The sequence below is a fragment of the Misgurnus anguillicaudatus genome, chromosome 5 (assembly GCF_027580225.2).
Source record: "Misgurnus anguillicaudatus chromosome 5, ASM2758022v2, whole genome shotgun sequence".
In the NCBI taxonomy this organism is placed as follows: domain Eukaryota; kingdom Metazoa; phylum Chordata; class Actinopteri; order Cypriniformes; family Cobitidae; genus Misgurnus; species Misgurnus anguillicaudatus.
In genome coordinates, this window is record NC_073341.2 from 15,031,859 (window position 1) to 15,051,628 (window position 19,770).

Below are 19,770 nucleotides of genomic sequence, written 5' to 3' on the forward strand. Positions count from 1 at the left end.
TTTTTTGTTTTATTGTTCGTAATAAACACTTTTTTATTTCATGGGGACTGTAAAGTGATAGTTCGGACAAAAATGATATTAAAACCATGATTTCCTCACCCCGAGGCTGTCCGGGATCCATGTGTCCATAGTTTTTCAGACAAATACATTTTCAGTTACTGTAGAAAATGTCTTCCAGCTGCTAAACAGTAAAGTTGCGGGGTCCACGTCCTTCAAGTCCAAAAAATGTGAATAAATCCAAACGGCTCCAGGATGATAAACAAAGGTCCTCTGAGGGTAATTCGTACCACTTTGTTGTAGAAATATCCATATTCAAAACTCTATAAACTAAAATAACTAGCCTTCGGTAGCGCCGCCATCCTAGACTCCTCCGCATTCAGGAGAGAGTATTAGCCTAGTGTACGCACTTTTCTTAGTGACGTATGACAAATTCGGAGGGCGGGGGCACAGAGCAGCAGCAGAGAAACCTCCGTTACCTGCGTACGCTTGCATCTTGAATGTGGACGCGACTAAGATGGCGGCGTTACCAGAAGCTAGTTATTTTCGTTTATAGAGTTTTAAATATGGATATTTCTACAACAAAACTCAGAAGGCCTTTGTTTATCATCGTGGAGCCGTTTGGATTTTTTTTGTGAAGGATGGATGCAAATTTTTGGACTTGAAGGAGCTGGACCCCGTAACTTTACATTTGATTAACTGAAAGATCTAAAATAACTGAAAATGTGTTTGTCTGAAAAACGATGGACACATGCATCTGGGACGGCCTCGGGCTGAGCAAATCATGGGTTTAATATCATTTCTGGCCGAACCATCACTTTAAGTAGTGTTTTGGGATTTCATATTGGATGCAAGCCCATTTTTATTTGACTTTCCAGATTCGGGATGTTGATGCTTTGAAGACGACAGTTTTCAGAGGGACTCAACTCTTCCTGTGGAGCTCTTCCGGAAGCAGGGCTGAAGTGGAATTCCATGGGGAATATCAGCGAGTCAAGGGAATGTTCAGGGCGGAGTATTCACATATTAGCGCATCTGAAGAGGAACCAGTATAGCTTTGCTTCAAATTTGTGCGCCTCTAATATGTTTGGAGAATTAAAAATAGCCTATTCATAATTAAGTCAATTGGACAACAGATTCTTTTTAGTCAATATGGTTTATTAATAATACCAAAGATATAATGTAAATTCGTCTGCCTTGTTTTGTCATATACTTTTGTTGAACAATTTTAACAAGATACTGTTTATATCTATCTAAGTGCGTATATATATATTTATTGTACTGATAAATTAATCGAATTGACTGACGATCTAAAAGCACAAATAAATAACTTGAAAAAGCAATACCTCTAATATATTATTTATAATATAAATAATTCATTTTCTGATATTCTGAGATTCTGATATTAGTCTTCCACATAAGCCAAAGTGATTGAAGTAATGAAGACAATTCGGCTCCGAGTCTGGATTCTGTGGCCCTCCAAGATCTGATCCTGTACCGGATCACATTAAAACCTTAAAACTGGAACACAGAATTCCTCAAGTCTGTTTTTGTAGTAGCCTCTTAGTCCATAAAAAAATATTAAGCCTGAACTATGAAGTAATTTCTGTGCGTTTAGCGGCACCAAACATAAAAAAACACAACACTCCCAATGTCATCCATTAGCAAACAAACTGAATGTACCACGTCAAAGTCAAGCCAATACTGCTGTGTCGCACTGGTCAGGATGCTCAAACCAACAGAGCAATGTTGTAGCACCACATGAGTCTCTGTCGAAATCAACTTACAAATGGCTTCCTTATAGATCTCTTTTGCAAATAAAATATTTTAGCATCCAAAAACAGTTTTAAAGATATGCAGAAACTGATAAAATCCACCGTCAGGTAATTAAAAGGGTTTTTCTCTTTAGTCCAAACGTTTCTTTCACCACAAATGAAGTTTCATTCATGGGTCTCGGACACCTGCTCCATCAAAGTCTTCATGTCCAGAAGTGCATCCTTGAGAAAGCGGGAGAATTTAGTGGCATTGGTTTCCTCACAGCTGTTGAAGGCCGTTACAGCAAAGTTTATATGATTGTCCATGGGGTTGTAGCAGACGCCATAACCATCTGGAACCATCGGTCCAAAACACATGACGCAGTCTGTCTTTGATCCAACCTGAAAACCATATAACAGAACAACCACAAAAGCTGGTACACAACAGCAAATACTGATTTAAAGTTTTATCCTTAAATGTGTCAAATTAGTGTTGTAGACAAACATTAAATTGTGTTTATAAATAAATCGGTACCAAACCATGAGCAATACATTTGTTATAGTATTTATTCATCTTTGTTAATGTTAGTTAATAGAAATAAAGCTTTTGTTTTTTCATGTTAGTTCACAGTGCATTAACTAACGTTAACAAGATTTTAATAAAGTATTAGTAATTGTTGAAATGAACGTTAACAAAGATTAATAAATACTGTATAAGTATAAGTGCAGTTCATTATTAGTATATGTTAATTAATGTAGTTAACCATGTAAACTAATGAACCTTATTGTAAAGTGTTACCAATAAATCTTTATAGAAATATCAATGATAAAGAATAAAGCAGATGTGTCCAAATGTTTAACAGTAAAATACAGCAGCACAAAAACTAAAGCGGGCTTTATATTTCTGTGTCAATTGTACGGCATAGCCTATGCAAAGATACAAACCCTACACAATAGCCTCAGCATAGCCTGACGTGCACCTCTCCCAAAATGTAACACTGTCAATAATGTAAAATTACTGAAAAAAACTGTATATAAATAATAATAAATAAAATTTTACAGTTTTTTAAAAAGATTTTTTACAGTGTTAATGTAAAATTACAGAAAAATTTTTATTTTTGTATTACGGAAAATTTCTGTAATTTATTGTGCCAGTTATTTTATGGTATTTTTCAGGCACCCCAGCTGCTGAAATTTTACAGTTTTTTACAGATTTTTTTACTGTGTTAATATAAAATGACAAAAAAAATTTGTATTATAGAAAATTTCTGTAATTAATTGTGCCTGTTATTTTACGGCATTTTTATCGCACCACAGCTGCCGAAATCTTTTACAGTAAAATTAAAGAAAAAAAAATATTTTTGTATTATGAACAATTTCTGTAATTTATTGTGCCCGTTATTTTACAGCATTTTCCCGGCACCCCAGATGCTAAAATGTAACAGTTTTTTTACAGATCTTTTTACAGGGCAGGATAGGCAGGAATTATCTAAAAAAATTTTTTTACAAATTAGTTTAAACTGTCTTTATATTTCAATACTTAAGTAAAATGTAAGTACTCTTAAAAAGAGAGTATAAAAATCGAGTGTCTGTAGACCTCTCACCACTGTTTTAAACACAGCTCATTTTTTCCATTCACTCCACCCCCTCCCTTCTGGGTTTCTTCTAAAGCCACGACCCCAAAACACATGAACGCGCGATACCGACAACTTTGCCGTTTATTCCTTTTTTTGCCTTGCTTGCCTTCGCTGACTGGATATGCACTTTCTGTGAGTTCTGAATGCACTAAATCAATCGGGTGTGCGCATGTGTGGGCAGATCCCGTAGCAACAGGGGTGGTGCCATGGTCGCGAGAGAGAGTGATATTCGCGCAAGCTAATAATTTGTTTCGTCCCGAATGGAAATAATTAGCTGTGTTTAAAACAGTCGTGAGAGGTCTACAGACACTCGAGTTTTATACCCTCTTTTTCAGAGTACTTACATTTTAATTATGCATTTGTATATAAAGACAGTTTAAACAAATGTGTAAAAAAGTTTTTTAGATAATTCCTGCCTACCCTGCCTTTAATGTTAAATACAGAAAAAAAATTTGTATTACGGAAAATTTCTGTAATTTATGCCTGTTATTTTACGTCATTTTTCCAGCACCCCAGCTTCCGGAATTTAAAAGTTTTTTTTACGTAATTTTATTTACAGTGTACATGGACCACACGTGCTGTGATACCCCCATCAGGTCAAAAAGATCTGCAATACAAAGACTGGCCAAGTTGAGATGTGATATTTATTTCAAACTGCAACAATATTCGCTGTCTATTTATCTCCATTACTGTTGGTCTTCTTAAAAAACATACACAAACTACTTCTACATTTGTGGGTTTACTGGGCAAGTTACTCCTTCTTCGGCTGTTGCTCTGCTATTGTGGGTTACACGCATGGATAGTGCCTACTAGCGGTCTGCATGTGTAATTGCACAATGACCCGAACAACGAACAATTCGCTTAATAAGTATAAATAAAAATGACATGTAGCCTATGGTGTGGAGGCTACAGCGTAGGCCCTACGCAGAAATATAATGAGCCCATGAAGTGTTGTGAATAGCAAACTATAAATCAACTGCCAATACCGTTTCCTTTCTTTAACTGGATAAAGGATCATAGAGTTACCATTTATCATAGGGAATCTCTAGTTAACTTTAACAAAAATGTGACTGATGATAAGTTGAGATGCTACAAACCTGGCTAGTGAACAGATTAAAATGTGAAGCCACAGCGAAGGACGTGTCCATGAAGATATCAGGTAGAGATGTCAGATCCTCAATGGCCACCATTCTTAGACCCAGGAGATGTCTGTCTATACCCTGTCCATGGATCGCCTGTTTTCAAGGGAAGTAAAGATCGTGAGGAGGCTGAGAGGCAAAGAGACCAAGTCAAAAACAGCTTACATTTTTCTGGATCATACAATGAGATGCTCACCATGCGTGTATTCTCTCTGTGGACTTTGATGGCTTTTTCGAGCAGCATTGCCTTTTCACTGTTCTGCATATGTAAGTAATTAATAAAGGAGAAAGTTGTTATGAATAATGTCTCTTATTAAACAAACCCGATTAGGAACACTGCTCAAACTCTCACATGTTTTGTTGGGTCATCCATGGCTTGTGTGAACTGCAGTGACTCTGTGGTGGTGGATCGAATGGCTCCTGTTCTGCCCAGTTTAAACATACGTAAAGAGGCGCTCTCATAGGTCGGACAGCATGTCTGATACATCCTAACACAAGAATAAAATGAGCATTATCAAGAAGATCTGGGGTATGGGCATGTTTGTTCAGGTGATTTCAAATGTCAACATTGGCCTTCAAAGATTGTGCACCCCTCCTTTAAATGCAAATGAGCTGCTGCTTCTCACTCCCTTACCAACAGACAGTGAGCGTTTTCGGTTAAAAATAGATCTGATTCCTATGAATACAGTCTGGGGTAATAGTATCTTAAGCCGCATTAGTGTTAAAACGTGCTAATAAGCATTTAGAAAAGCTGTTGGGTAAAATTAACCAGTCGGTCAGTGGCCGTGGGAGGGGCTTTATCAGTGTGACGTCACATTAAAAAGAGAAGCGAAACAGCATGTCTAATGAGACTGCTTTGGTTTAATGGTGATTAAAAAAAGAAGAAGGTGGATGTTTTTTCATCTAGGGTCGTTGTTACATACTGCCAACACAAAGTGGATTTGCATATGTGGCCTTTAACTCTTTCGCCACCATTGACGAGATATCTCGTCAATCAAGAGAAAACGCTTCCCTGCCAATGACGAGTATTTCCGTCTTTCCCCAATACCCTTCCGCAACTTTTTAAACCCGGAAGTATTGCCCTAAGGCAAGCGGCTGCATGTCCGTGTTTGTTTTAAAGATCGCTCTGAATGGGATCTCTATGAAAAGTCCGTCACAAAAATGTAATTATCTCTGCTTTTTGCTTAAAATGTGGTGTTTTTGCAGAAACCTACCCATATTCAAAAGCTGATTACAAAAGAACCACTGAAGGTAGGATGAAACGTTTTTATTTTTTTGAAAGCAGAGGGTCTGTTCTTTCATTTGGTATATTGTATGTTTATATATTTAAATAAGAACATTTTCTGGAAGGCATTAAACTTTTGTGAAAATCATGAAAAACGCTGGCGCTAGAAAGAGTTAAAGGGACACTCCACTTTTTTGAAAATAGGCTACTTTTCCAGCTCCCCTAGAGTTAAACATTTGATTTTTACCGTTTTGAAATACATTCAGCCGATCTCTGCGTCTGGCGGTACCACTTTTTGCATAGCTTAGCATAATCCATTGAATCTGATTAGACCATTAGCATCACAGTCAAAGATAACCATATTGGATTCGTTCTTATTAAAAGTTACAAAAGTTATTTAGTCAAGACAAGAAAATTATGATTTTCTTTGTCTGTGGTTGATTAATATTAAAAACAGCATCAGGTTTATACTCTAAAAATAGGTGTAGTGTCACTTTAATTGCATGGATCCAATACATTGTTACACACGCATTTGTTTCTCAACTGCTTGTATTTATTTAATGTGTAAAAGACTTGTACTACTATAATCAAGGCATTTTGAGATGATTTCGTTTTAAAATGTCCGCTCAAGTTCAAGATAACAAACTCAGTTGGCATTTGTGCGCTGTCAGTTACTAGCAAGCTGTCTGAATCCTTGATGTGTGTATTGTGCTCGCGCTTGGGTGCACACAAACAAAACTTATCAAACAACACGTGAGTAAAGAGATTGCGTGAGATCTGTTTCACGTCTTGTGCTTAAATATTTAAATTGGCCAATCGGGCCAGTGACTGTTGCACCTCTGCTAACACACATTAACGTTAACACGTTTGTAATAATTATCTTACCAATGATGCACGGAGCAATCCCTAAAATTCCAGCAGTACGCAAAAGCACCTTTTAGAGCAGTGTCTGGTGCACATTTTTTATTTTAATTGCGCATGGGCACCTGCGCACCAGTTATGTGCACCCCTAATAATAATATTAATCTCAGCACATATTATACGTTCATCAAATACTTTCTCTTCAAATCTGCTTAATCCCACCCACAGGTCATTCAGATAAACCAGTTTGTTGACAGAATCCATTAAGAGTCTGATTGTTGCTCATGTACAAGAAAACGTGTCAGACACACTAGAAGGGTTTTGCATCTGCGCTCTTCAACTTTGTGGGCATCAAAATCGAGAGCACCATTTACTAGCAAGCTTTGAAGAGCCAAGACCTTTTTTTAATATAACTCTGATTGTGTTTGTCTGTAAGAAAATAGTAATATATACCAAGTTGTTATTTTTGCCAATACATCAAATGCTTCTTTGATGCGATTATGATTTGATCCGATGCGATTAATTTATCAATTCCGATATCAGTGCTAAGCACACACTCATCTTCTGTCTCTTTCGCTGTGTTTTCGCTGCTACAACCGCTTTGCTGCTGCATCGCATTTACTTAAGATGAAAATAAACAAAAATGCACGCTTTGGCGAAAATGTGTAGATGGACATTATGTCAAGGAATGAGGATGTGGAGAGTGTCAAAATAAAAGTACCTCAAATCGATTTCTTACTTTCTTACGTGTTGCATCGATGCATCGGATCGTTAGAAATAAAATGGATGTAACGATCCATATCGATGTATTGTTACACCCCTAATAGTTTTGCTTGAGGCCAAGTAAATAATGGGGTCATTTTTGGTTTAACTATCCCTTTAAAGACGTTAATTTGTAAAAACACTGTATAAATTGCATGCACATCGCCTAGAAAATGAAGTATGAAAGGATACTGTATGACTGGTGTGTTTGTGTGAGTTTATTCAACACTGGGATGTCAAATTTACCTGTAGTAGGCCAACTGCAGAGCTACCTGAATGAATGCATCTGGACTCAATTTATGAGATTTTGGGAATCTTCTTCCATAGTATTTAAAGTTGAGCACTCGAACGTCCAACTCATGCACCATTCTAGAGAGTAAAGGGAGAATTAATTTTAATTTATTTAAAGGTTCACCTTGTTTTTTCCTCATTAAAAAATAGATATCAGTACAAGTCCTCACATGTTCATGTTCTGTTTGGCTTTCTCGATGTCCTTCTTGATTTCAGGTGTGATGTTGAATCTGAGCTTTAGTGGCATAGGAAGTGGAATCATGGGAGTTCGTACCATCTCTATCCTTTTCCTGTTTCAAACATGTTACATATTATCCACAAACTTCTGAATCGAGAAAAAATAGCTCTTACAAAAAGCATTGTAATATTGAAATAGTTCACCTGGCTAACCCAAAATAATACATTTAAGCTGATAAAGGTGCCTGGAGATGTGAATGTACGCGCAAAAGACTGCTCTTACTCATGAACAACAAAACCGTATAATATAATGTACTTACATATAATCAACAACATGGTCGACCAGAAAAACAATAGGAGGTCCCTCAGCTGGAGCATGTTCATAGGTAAGTCCACACGATCCGTCTTCCCCGACTATGAACTGTGGAAACATCCCAGGCACAGAGTAAGCATACACTGGATTTAAAGATCATATATCTATCATTAACTATAACAAACTTCCAATGAACTGGAGCGTTTTATCGAACCAGCGGTTCCCACTGTTCCAGCGACTGCCTCCGCCGTGAAGCATTTGAGCAGCCACCTTGTTGTGGTACATCTCATCTGACACCCGTGGCATAGGTGCATCAAGACAAACTGTAAAGATGCTCTTCTCGATGGCCCGTACAGACTCCTTGTTTGTCTTGTCTAGACAGTTGAAATATAATTGGAGCAGGCACACACAGAAACGTAAACACAATGCAGTTACACAATGTTTTTGGATTGCAACATGCAAAATGTTTGATCATTTTCAATGAGCAGCCACTGGACAATTCTGTGGTTGGCCTGTTTGTATCTTATATAAAGTCAGATACATACATTATCAAACATACTGTATACAATGACTCACCCTTGATAAGGTTGTTGTAGGCTTTGCCCCAGGTGTTGCGATGGTTTGAGGTCAGAATGCCAACTGGCTCTTTATTCGTTTGAAGAGAAGAGTTCCAGATCTTCTCCAGCTGAACATGGATCTGATCTACGGTCAGTGGTGTACCATCACTGTTGTACACATCCAGAACAAAGAACTAAAAAACATAATGACAGATACAGTTAATGTATTTGAGAACAGGGATAAGAGAAGACAGAAAATTATAATTTTTGTGATTGATTATTTTTACCTAACTGACTTATATTAGCATGAAAAATGTGACCCTGGACCACAAAACCATAAGTAACCATAAGAAGTCATACGTAGCATGGGAATACTCGTAACAGTATCTAAAAATACATTGTTTGAGTCAAAGTTATCGATTTCTATGCCAAGAATTGTTATGATATTAAGTAAAGATCATGTTCCAGGAAGATATTTTGTAAATTTTCTAAATATATTTAAATGTATTTATTAGGGCTGCACGATAAATCGCACGCGATTGTCACGTGCATCTCGTCGTCAGTAAAGCCAGTTCCTATATTAGTAATAAATCACCATCAGCGGCTTTCAGATGGAGCGGCATTTACTACACAGAGCCGTACTGACGGGGAAATATCGCATTCATAATCGCGGATGAATTGCTTACAAAGGGACTCCTTGTTCATACAAAAATCTTACATCATTTTTACAGTTTATGTAAAAGAGTGTATGGAAATGAAGAATTTCGTTGCAAAACGAGATAAATCAATTTTTTTACATTTTTGACAAAACGTGTTTATTATTATGTTATCATGTTATTATTTTGTTTTATGGTGCTACTTAGCTGTATTTTTTAAGTTATGAAGGTTTAAATCAAAACAAACCAACTGCAGATATACATTGAAATTAATTGGAATGCACAACCAAAAAACTAGATTTCTGAACAATTAAAAAAACGGTGGTTATCTCGTTTCGCAACGAAACTCTTCAAATATATATTGATATTTACACTGCCAAAAAATGACTCTCTTACGTAATATTTTTATCTTGTTTGTAGTACAAATATCTAAAATGTCTAAAATCAAGATGTATTTTCTTAATGAGCAAAATGACATAAGAAAATAAGTCTATTTTTAGACAAAACAAGCAAAAAAGTGTTTAAGAAAAAAGTAAACCCCATTGGCAGATTTTTTGCTTGTTTTTAGCACAAATTCACTTAAATTGTATTTTTTTGTCTAATGCTGCGTTCACACCAGCCGTGGTAGAAGCGTCAAGCGCGAGTGATTTCAATCAGTGTTCAATGTGAAGACGCGTTGACGCACGTCTGGAGGTCTCGCGGCACAAATGAGGCGTTTAGCGCGAATTGAGCGTTGCCGCGGCAAACGCGTGACTTGAAAAATGTGAACTTTAGCGGAAAAACGTGCTGCGTTAACCAAACAGGAGCTTGCTCTAGTAGTGACGTTATTACAGGATGCGAGCGGGGTCGCAGAAGCCCCTCCTATGACGCGAATTTCCGCATGAATGTCTCAATGACTAGAATTTCACGCGCGGCTTTCATGTGCGAATGAAGCAAGTAAACTCAAAATGTTCAAGCGGCAAACTAGACGCGGTAGACGCGAATTTGACGCCTCAGACGCAGCTGGTGTGAACCCACAGTAAAAACTAGACTTATTATCTTAGGTCATTTTGCAGATCAAAAAAATACACACTGCAAAAAATTACTTACTTGGTATTTTTGTCTTGTGTTCAGTAGAAATATCTAAAAATTCTTAAATCAAGATGCATTTTCTTGATGATCAAATGACCTAAGAAAATAACTCTAGTTTTTAGACACTACATATCAAATTTAAGCGAATTTGTGCTTAAAACAAGCAAAAATATCTGCCAATGGAATAAGATTTTTTTCCTGAATTTACTTAAAACAAGAAAAATTCAGCAAATTTTTTTTTATTCCATTGGCAGATATTTTTGCTTGTTTTAAGCACAAATTCGCTTACATTTTATATGTTTTGTCTAAAAACTAGAGTTATTTTCTTAGGTCATTTGCTCATCAAGAAAATACAGCTTGATTTAAGAATTTTTAGATATTTCTACTGAAAACAAGACAAAAATACTAAGTAAGAAAGTCATTTTTTGCAGTGCATCTTAATTTAAGAATTTTTAGATATTTATACTCGAGGGCGAGTATTTGTTTTTGAGGGTGCATGATGCGAAGTTTGTCACAACATGTATGTAGCCCGTCATGTGTGTGGTTCGTAATTTCAAAATATGTGTTATGCGCGTCGAGTGATGCTGTGTGCATCACGCGTCTTGTCAAAATAAGTGCCTGCTGCAGATGCGTCTAAAGGGTTTATGATAAAAGAGACGCTCGCGTTTGCCAGATACTTGCATAATCTCATGAATGCATGTAATGTGCGTAGGACCTTTACACAGTACTATTGTAATGGTTTTGTCTTGTGTTTTGTTGTCAGGTCTTTCATTTTGATACCATGTTCTGTTTCCAGTCTTTTATTTTGAAATCTGGTCATGTCATGCTTCACATGCCACTTCCTGTTTGTTACTATAAAACCGGTTCAATCTCCACATCACACTGCGAAGTATTGTCAGTCTGTACACTGCATACCAAGCATTTGTTTTGTTTCTTGTTTAATGGTTCTTGTATTCATGTTATGATTTTGACCTTTGCCTGACTTTTGGATTGCGTTTTGGATTACCCTTTGGTAAAAAGTGGATTTTATAAATTAACACTCTGCATATGGATTTGTCTCTCTCTTGCTTTGTGTAAGCAGCCCTACGTTACAACTATATAACGTATGATATATAACCGCATAAATAAGTGTGGCTATGTAAGTGTGATAAAGCACCTGAAAGTTGTGGACCACTGTAATGTGTGTGGGAGGGGTCTTCCCAATAGCGTAGTTGACCACAGTGTCCCGCTTGGGTCCAGGGATCCGACATGAAGACAGGACTTGATAATATTGGTCCATACACAAAGGCTTTCCACCCAGATATTCCACAGGTAATGTGTCACTATATCACAGAGAATATCAACAGACAAACACTGATTATTTTACACACTTCTCAATTGTTTTATTAAAATGCAAATATTCATAATAATTTACAACTCACCTATTAAGCATGCTTTTGAAATCCAAAACTCCAGCAATGAGCTTAGCAGCAAACCTGTAAAGAAATCTCTGAGATTGCTAAATCGGCAAAAACTGATGTCATTGTTGGCAAAACAGGTCAGAAAGATTTGTCAGCAAGCATTTTATATAAGTTATTTTGACTAATTTGACTATTTTTGTGGTTTTCTACATAAAATCATCTTACATAAAGAACATTCTTCTAGCTCATGTCAAAGATTGAAAAAGTAATGTGAAATCAATTATTGAAATCTAAATATCATGAATAGATTATGAGATTTTAGCCTGGATTTCACAGACAGGGTTCCAAATTGGTTCCACAGAAGAAATAGAAAAGGTCACATGGTTTTGAAACAACAAAAGGGTAAACAAGTTTAACTATTTTATCTTATCTGCCTTAAATCTAGCCTGTGTTGACTGCAAATATATTCTAAATAGGAATCAGGGCTGAATCTAGTCCATACAGCTTTGAAGTGCACATCCCTTTGGAAAAAAAACAGTGCAATACCATGAGTGGCACATATGCCAAAAATAGACAAGCATAAAGAGGACTCTGTATAAAGGTCGACATGAAACTCAAAACCCTAAATGTAAGACCCCTGCAAATTATTTGGTAGAAAATAATTCTATACCCCTTTTATGTATTTGGCAGGTGCTTTTATCCAAATCAAATTACAGTGCATTGAAGGTTTACTTTACTGTGTACTATGCTAAACAACACTATGTACTCTCCAACCTTTAACCTTTGCACCGCTAACGCAATGCTCTACGGTCAATGCTCTACACCAGGGGTCTCCAACCTTTACTGATCTATCACTAAATAATAATTCAAACATATCATTTGTGTTTCATAACAACAGGTCATCATCCCCACCTCATTTGTCCCTGCTGATCTTGGAAGTGCATTTTGGGTAAGACAACCCCAGGGCTAGTGTACATCGCCACTGGCATTCGAGAATCCAGGTAGGTTGTCTGCATCCACCAATCGGAGAGCTGGATCATATAACGACAGGAGGAATACTTTAAGTGGCCCATGATTATTTTTATGATAAAGAACAGCAGAAAATTATGCACCAGTTGTCCCACAGAACAGTGGTTCTCAAACTGGGGGCCGCGAGATGGTGCCAGGGGGGCCCCAGTTTTATGACATTTCATAAAATAAATGAATTTATCATGAATTCTGTGGAATTAAACCTAAAAAAAAACCTACTAACCAACAGCACTACTTCGTATCATTTAATATGTTTTGTTTAATCAAAAGTTGAGTTTTAAAACTTGAGTTTCTTGTCATAAATTTTCTTTGGGGGGGCCGCGAAGAAATGCGCCGTACACAAGGGGGGCCGCACGCAGAAAAAGTTTGAGAACCACTGCCATAGAAGGTGAACAACAGTCATTTGTTATTATTAGCTGATTTTCATTCAAAAACAAATTACTATAGGGTATAATAATCAGGTGTATAACCATTTAACATTTTTAAAACCACAGACAAAGAGTGGTATTATGATGGAAAATATCCCTAAAAAAATCACTATAAAAACAAACGTGCTGATGGAACTATGACACGCTCATAAAACACTCGTCCAGAAAGGTGCGCGCATTACGCACCCAGTTTTCAGTTTTGCGTGCTCTTCGCTCGAGACTCTTCTGCAGTCTGTCTCCTACACCACCCGCACGCTGAAACTCGTGCACGAGCTTGCGCGTGTGCGACATCTCCTCCTCGCTTATCAGCGGCTCCAGCGCAGCCAGATAGCGCTCGCATGTCTGCTGCAGAGGCGGCACGGGCAGCTTTGGCAGACTATCCTGATGATACACCAGTGACCGGTCAGATACGTGGACAAACGACACCGGACACAGTAGACGACAGGGTTTCACCAGGCCCTAAAACACAGTTGACAATGATCATCGATTATTATAGAACATCTATAGCACAAAGTAACTTAAAAGCAAGTATGGTCTTTCTTTATGAAAATAAACAATCGTTTTACTACAATCACATTATGGTATTAATTTTTTTTGAGTGGGGATGAAAAGGTGATGTGCACCTTTAAATTAAATTAATATTTAATTTAATAGCATTATTTGGTCTAGAAGCAAACTTTTGGTCTCTTTTAAAGAAGACACTTTAAAGTTGTTCACTGAAGTGCTTAAAGTATGTAAAGTATGTATTTATGTATTTAAAGTATGTATTTTATATTTAAAAACATAAAATGAAGATGTTTTACACCCAAAAATAAATAAATAAAAATAAAGTTTCAACTAGTTCTAATCTGGCCTGGTAGTAACTGAGTTATGGTCTGGCAAAGCTTCATAAGCCCTGTCCCAAATGGCACACTCCGGACTTGTGGTCCTCCTCAGAGTTCACACTTTAATGACATCATGTAGTGCAGACTTTAGGGACCCTTGATGCGAGTCCACATGGGTGCACAAGAGTGTATTTTGGGACAGACTCGAGCGTCACGCCAGAAATAGGATGAGAAGTTGCCCGTCAGTGTGAACTCCTCCCTTCCGTGGTCTGATTGCTCTTTCGCAAGGACTTCTGGGTTGGTAAAGTGCGTGAAGTACCGTATTAAGGGAGCAAAGGAGGCACTGATGAGCACACTTCAAAGCGTAAAATGACAGTTGGGACACCCTACGGACTCGTGGACTGGGTAGCACACGCAGTTTAGGGCCACGAGTTCAGAAGTCCACATGAAGTGCGCCATTTGGGACAGGGCCATAGACAAAGGGGCAGCTGTGTACACGACATACTGATTCACGACCTCGGGAGCTAGGGAACGAATTGAGACACATGAAAAATCTGCTTCACCATCGCTGCGCTGTCGTCATCTTGTAAAGCCCACCCCAAAGTTTCTGATTGGTGACGCGATTTCTCTGCATTTGAAATGGGCTTGAATGGCCTCTTTGCCAGACTACTTGCAGAGCAAATCTAAATTTGCCGGAAGTTGTCTGTGTTTTCCCAGGTATTTGAGCAGCGTCCAGAGTCACAGCCGACAGCCGCCGCCGGTATATGTACATTCATAGAAAATAATGTGTTCTGTTATTAGATTCATGCACTTCTCATTCGGTGTGCGACCCCCTTTAGGGGATGTGCACACCAAAGCTCTTAAACGCGGCTGTTTTCAGCTGAGCGCTTTAGTTAGTATGATACTTCTGCTTTGTTTATCAGTCGTTGTACGATGCGCGGGTTAGTTGTTGTGATGATTATCCCGCCCATCCTCCACTGTGATTGGACGGCCGTGTTAGAACTGACATTGACGAGCTGAGCTATTCACCCAAAAGTTGAATATCTAACTATCTATATAACTATAATTATACAACAGTTCTTTCTGGTTCTCGAATCTGGTTGGCTAAGAGCTATGCGATATTGTACTGATAACGGCACAGTAACCGCTTCACCTTTCGTATCATTCCGCCACCTAGTGAATGGAGGTCCTAAACAGGATCATCTCTGAATGGAAAAACACAGACGCGCTGTTTTTAAACACTCTCCGTGTGTCTCATTAGTTCACTAGCTCATAAATCAGTCTGTGAATCCCCAATCGGAAGTTATTATTCCGTCAAAGATCAGCGCTCTTGGATGTTACGTTAAAGTTAATGGGAGTAATGTCTTGTCACATCGTGTGGACGATTAACACTTGGAAAGAGGAATATAAACACTCGAGCTATATTTCTGGAGCTATATCTCTTATCAGAACGCAAAAACACAGTGGAACTGCAGGTAAGCGTCCATTGAGTTGTTATGAGCTTCAAAGCAGCCGAAAGTTTTACCTGTCATTCTGTCCCCCCTCAAATCCGTGGCGCAAGAAGTAGTTCTCAAGCAAAGAGGCTTTTAAAATAACTCCGTTGTTGTTTTCTAGTTTTCGTTTTTCAAACGTGTGCTGTCAAACTGTTGTATAAAAGCAATATTGCTCTCGGAGTCGTGTGATATAGCTCTATATCAGCAACAAAAATTTCCATAAGGAGATAATAAGGTATAAAGTTAAACTTTTCTTAACTTTCTTGCGTCGCTGGACATGCCCATACGGTCACCAATGGTCACTTTCGCTCGTGTCGCCGGTTTCCATTGAAATGAATGAGATCACGTCGCTCTGCTACTGCTGGTCGCTGGCTGTCTGAATGGGGCGTTAGAGGTGTGTCCGAAAGCGTTTCTTTGCCTTCATGCCTCCGAAGTTATTGCCTCATGAGGCAGCGAGTCAACAAGTCAGCTGCCTAAGGCCCTGTCCCAAATGGTGCACTTCATGTGGACTTTCGGTCTCGTGGCCTTAAATTGTACATGCTCGCTTAGTCTACGAGTCTGTAGGGTGTCCTATGTGTCATTTTTACGCTTCGAAGTGTGCTCATCAGCGCCCCCTTTACCAACCCAGAAGTCATTGCGAAAGAGCAACCAGAGCAACCAGACCAATCAGACGAAGGAAGAGAGGAGTTCACACTGACGGGCAACTTCTCTTTCTATTTCCGGCTTGATGCTCGAGTCTGTCCCAAATACGACTCCGGTGCAACCACGTGGACTCGCATCAAGGGTCCCTAAAGTCTGCACTACATGATGTCATCAAAGTGAAGAACACAAGTCTGGAGTGTGCCATTTGGGACAGGGCCTAAGTTTTCGGACGCAGCCATAGCTGTGTGTGTATGGTTCTTCTTCTGCGGCTTATATTGAGTTTCCGCACGAGAGCGCACTCTGGCTTTTGGATGTAGCGGCATTCCATCGTAATTCCTTGAGAAGCATAACAAGCATCATTGGACGATATATCGGTGCACCCCTAATAATAATTCATATGTATTCCTACGGGGTCAGTTACATTTAACAAAATTACTCTCACTATAAAATTTCTATCATCAAATGGCCTTGAAATATGAAAACTACATTCTTAGAGCTTTTCAACAATATATAGTTATTTCAGGTTTATAGGATATTTAATAATGAATATGTAATAATACTTTGGGCCCACCTGTTGGCTCGTGACATTTTAGAAAATTATTATTACTATGTGATTCTTTTTCCAAAATGTGATGAAATATGAAAACTATATTCTTAGTGTTTTTCAACGATATATAGTTTGTCAAGATTAATGTAAGTTTAGACCAGTGCTTCTCAAATAGTGGGGCGGGACCCCCAGGGGGGGCTCGAAGCGACACCAGGGGGGGCGCGCGAGACCCCCGGGAAAATACTTATTCAGGAAGTGATTTTTAAAGACATTACACCCCAATCACGCTGATAAGCCGCTTGTGTTTTTTATTATTATTTATTGATTATATTTAATTTTTTTATTTCAGGCAAATTGATGCATTTTAAGTCTTTTCTGTTACAGACTAAAAAACAATGTTAATAAAGTTATTCTTTGTTGTAAGTTGATCGATATTTCTTTTTTTGTGTTTTCTTTTTGTGTTTTCTCAATGTTAATAAGGATACAATGTTTTGCAGATGTGTAATTTTATAGAGAAATTATACTATTTAAAGTCGCGGCGGAGAGTTGGGGGGGCGCGAAATGTTTACCTCTTCCTAGGGGGGGGCGTGACAGAAAATAATTGAGAAGCACTGGTTTAGACTAAGCAATAATTGTTTTAAATATGTAATGTCAAACGTCCCACCTGTGTGACAGTTAAATGGTTAAAACTATGGTAATACAAATGGTAAATCATAATTGATATGGTTACTATTTCCTATAAAAACACATGGTTCATTTTATCTCAATCTATTATCTTTATTTTTAATCTTTATTTATTTATTATTAATATGCATGCAGGTTTATTAATAAAGAAAGATATTCTTGTTTTGTGCAAAAATGATCATTGAAATTGTTCCTCTGATGTAACAGCATACTGTACATATTTATGAATATGTAATTTGTTGCATGACATGATAAGACATGATCAGTGATAGCATGACTTACTATCAAGGAGTTGTCAAAGTGCCAATGCATGCTTTGGCATTCGTGTGAATGGATCCCTGTGTGTTTTGAACAAACATCCTTGACAATATGTTTTTGTTGTTGCTTTATTCTCTGATTATACGGGTTGATTCAATACAATTCATACTGTCATACTGCATTGTTTATACACACTCAGCTATGTTATACATGTTGCACATCAAGAAAACGTCTTAAAAATATAAACAAGAAGGCACCACTAAAGCAAGACATGCGTAATGCCAATGTCATAGTGTCTAACTACCACTGGTCTAACAACTTATAATATTATTAATTCACGTGATGATAACTTCACTTACCGCAGTTCGTGTCAAAACGCACAGCATGATTTCAGGCCAATTATCGCGGATAATCTTCTGTCTATGCGCTCCAAGGACGATCAAAAGTTACTAAACAAGTTAAATGGGTCGTACATCTTCGCCCTCACTCGGACAAGATTGACAACTACAGCTAGTAGCTTGTTTGGCTCCAGGATGATATCAAAGCCCCGTATGATTTGCAAGGTCGAAGAGGCACCCAATAAAATGAAAATATAACGTTGGTGTTAATAAAATCATTTTTAACATATACTGCCAATATCTATATCCAGTTCCGTATTATTGTTTATTAATGTGTGGGTGTATCAACTTATAACGAATATAAATAAATATTGCCATCTGTCGGCCTTTTTGGACGTTTACGACGTATTTTGTTAGCGTCTGGCTGTTCATCCTTATAATCTTTTTTTTTTTTTTTTGAAGCGGCCGTTTTGTTTTTAAATCAAAAACCTTTAACTTGGTACACTGTGATTTTTTTTTAATATGTTTGGTTTTGAGTTGGTATTATTCGCTGAATTATATAATGATCGATATTATACACGTTCATCTCAGAATGTCAGCACATATTGACTGATGTTACTCCCTGATGTTTTCCTCTGTATGACATTTTTAGCACTTTCAGTTCAATTATTATTATTATTCACGCTGCATGCTGTCATCGGTTACTGTTACTTTTCTTAGCGCAGGTGGACCAATCACAGCCCTCCTCAGCGATTATGAGATATTACTATTATTAAATTATTTCACAGCGATTGCTTTGCATCAACATTGTTTGGAGGCTATGTCAGACTAAAATCGTTGCAAAAAAAAAGGGGGGGGGACTCCTTTCAGGAGTTTAAAGGTCTAACGTTAGTGACAATGAGATTTTAATGCGGAATGTCGGATTTCCTGTTTGTTTGTTGTTGTTGTTTTTACTATTGACAGTCATATTACAATCAATAAACAAGACAGTGATCATTTACAATTTGTTGAACACAAAAAAATTATGTCATAAAGTTGCGTAAGCACAGTGACGTCATGGCTGGAATCTAGAAATAACGGAGGAAAAGTTCTAGATAAAAATGTAAACAATGTAAATTGTAAAAATGTAAATTTTGTATGAAGAAACATTTGTGTAAGATAAATAGTAATTGTGATTACACCAAATTATTTATAAAGGGCTACACAGAACACTTTTACAAATTTTGCTTTGTCTTCTTCTATTGAAATTTTCTGGGGACCCCTTAGAACTTTCTGAAACCCCCTGATTTGGAGAATGGGACCATACATCAATCATCTACATGGTGTCATTTTGCAAGTTTCCTGAAACTATTGTTGATATGACGTTGTTGGTGCCCGGGAAAATGAGAAGGATATAGTAATAATGAAATTAATGGTTTCATGATAAAAGAAGTTTTACTAATTTGTATGGATCCTAACATCCCCACAGACAAAAACTTGCCATAGGAGTACAGTATGTATTCTTATGTTCTCCCAAAGGCACCATTAAAGGGATAGTTCACCCAAAAAGGAAAATTCTTTCATTAATTCAATTATTTTCTCATCCTTATGTTGTTCTAAACCTGTATGAATTTCTTTATTCTGATGAACACAGAACATATTTTGATAAATGATGGTAGCACACATCTGATTGTAACCATTGACTTCCATA

General features: G+C 37.6%; 2 protein-coding genes across 3 annotated transcripts in view; one reads left to right on the plus strand and one right to left on the minus strand.

Annotated features, from left to right (window-relative positions):
- Nucleotides 1–1,337, plus strand: part of adamts13 (ADAM metallopeptidase with thrombospondin type 1 motif, 13) — a 28,560-nt gene extending 27,223 nt beyond the window's left edge. The window contains exon 31 of the mRNA XM_055169256.2: nucleotides 876–1,337. Coding sequence (XP_055025231.2) covers nucleotides 876–1,049 — 174 coding nt within the window. The 3' untranslated portion in view covers nucleotides 1,050–1,337. The remainder of the gene's footprint in view (nucleotides 1–875) is intronic.
- LOC129415090 (carnitine O-acetyltransferase) lies at nucleotides 1,132–18,474 on the minus strand. Of its 2 annotated transcripts, none has more exons than XM_073867609.1 (14): nucleotides 18,102–18,474; nucleotides 13,481–13,753; nucleotides 12,750–12,868; nucleotides 11,859–11,912; nucleotides 11,594–11,759; nucleotides 8,730–8,904; nucleotides 8,353–8,527; nucleotides 8,161–8,265; nucleotides 7,834–7,953; nucleotides 7,619–7,741; nucleotides 4,877–5,012; nucleotides 4,721–4,783; nucleotides 4,483–4,620; nucleotides 1,132–2,150 (listed from the first exon to the last, which is right to left on the minus strand). In XM_073867609.1, the coding sequence occupies exons 1-14, from the start codon at nucleotides 18,126–18,128 to the stop codon at nucleotides 1,935–1,937; spliced, it is 1,890 nt and encodes a 629-aa protein (XP_073723710.1). In that variant the 5' UTR covers nucleotides 18,129–18,474; the 3' UTR covers nucleotides 1,132–1,934. The 2 variants fall into 2 exon arrangements, with proteins under 2 accessions (XP_073723710.1, XP_073723709.1); XM_073867608.1 differs by having other exon boundaries at nucleotides 8,161–8,256; nucleotides 8,344–8,527; nucleotides 18,102–18,473.
- Between the last annotated feature and the right edge of the window lie 1,296 nt (nucleotides 18,475–19,770).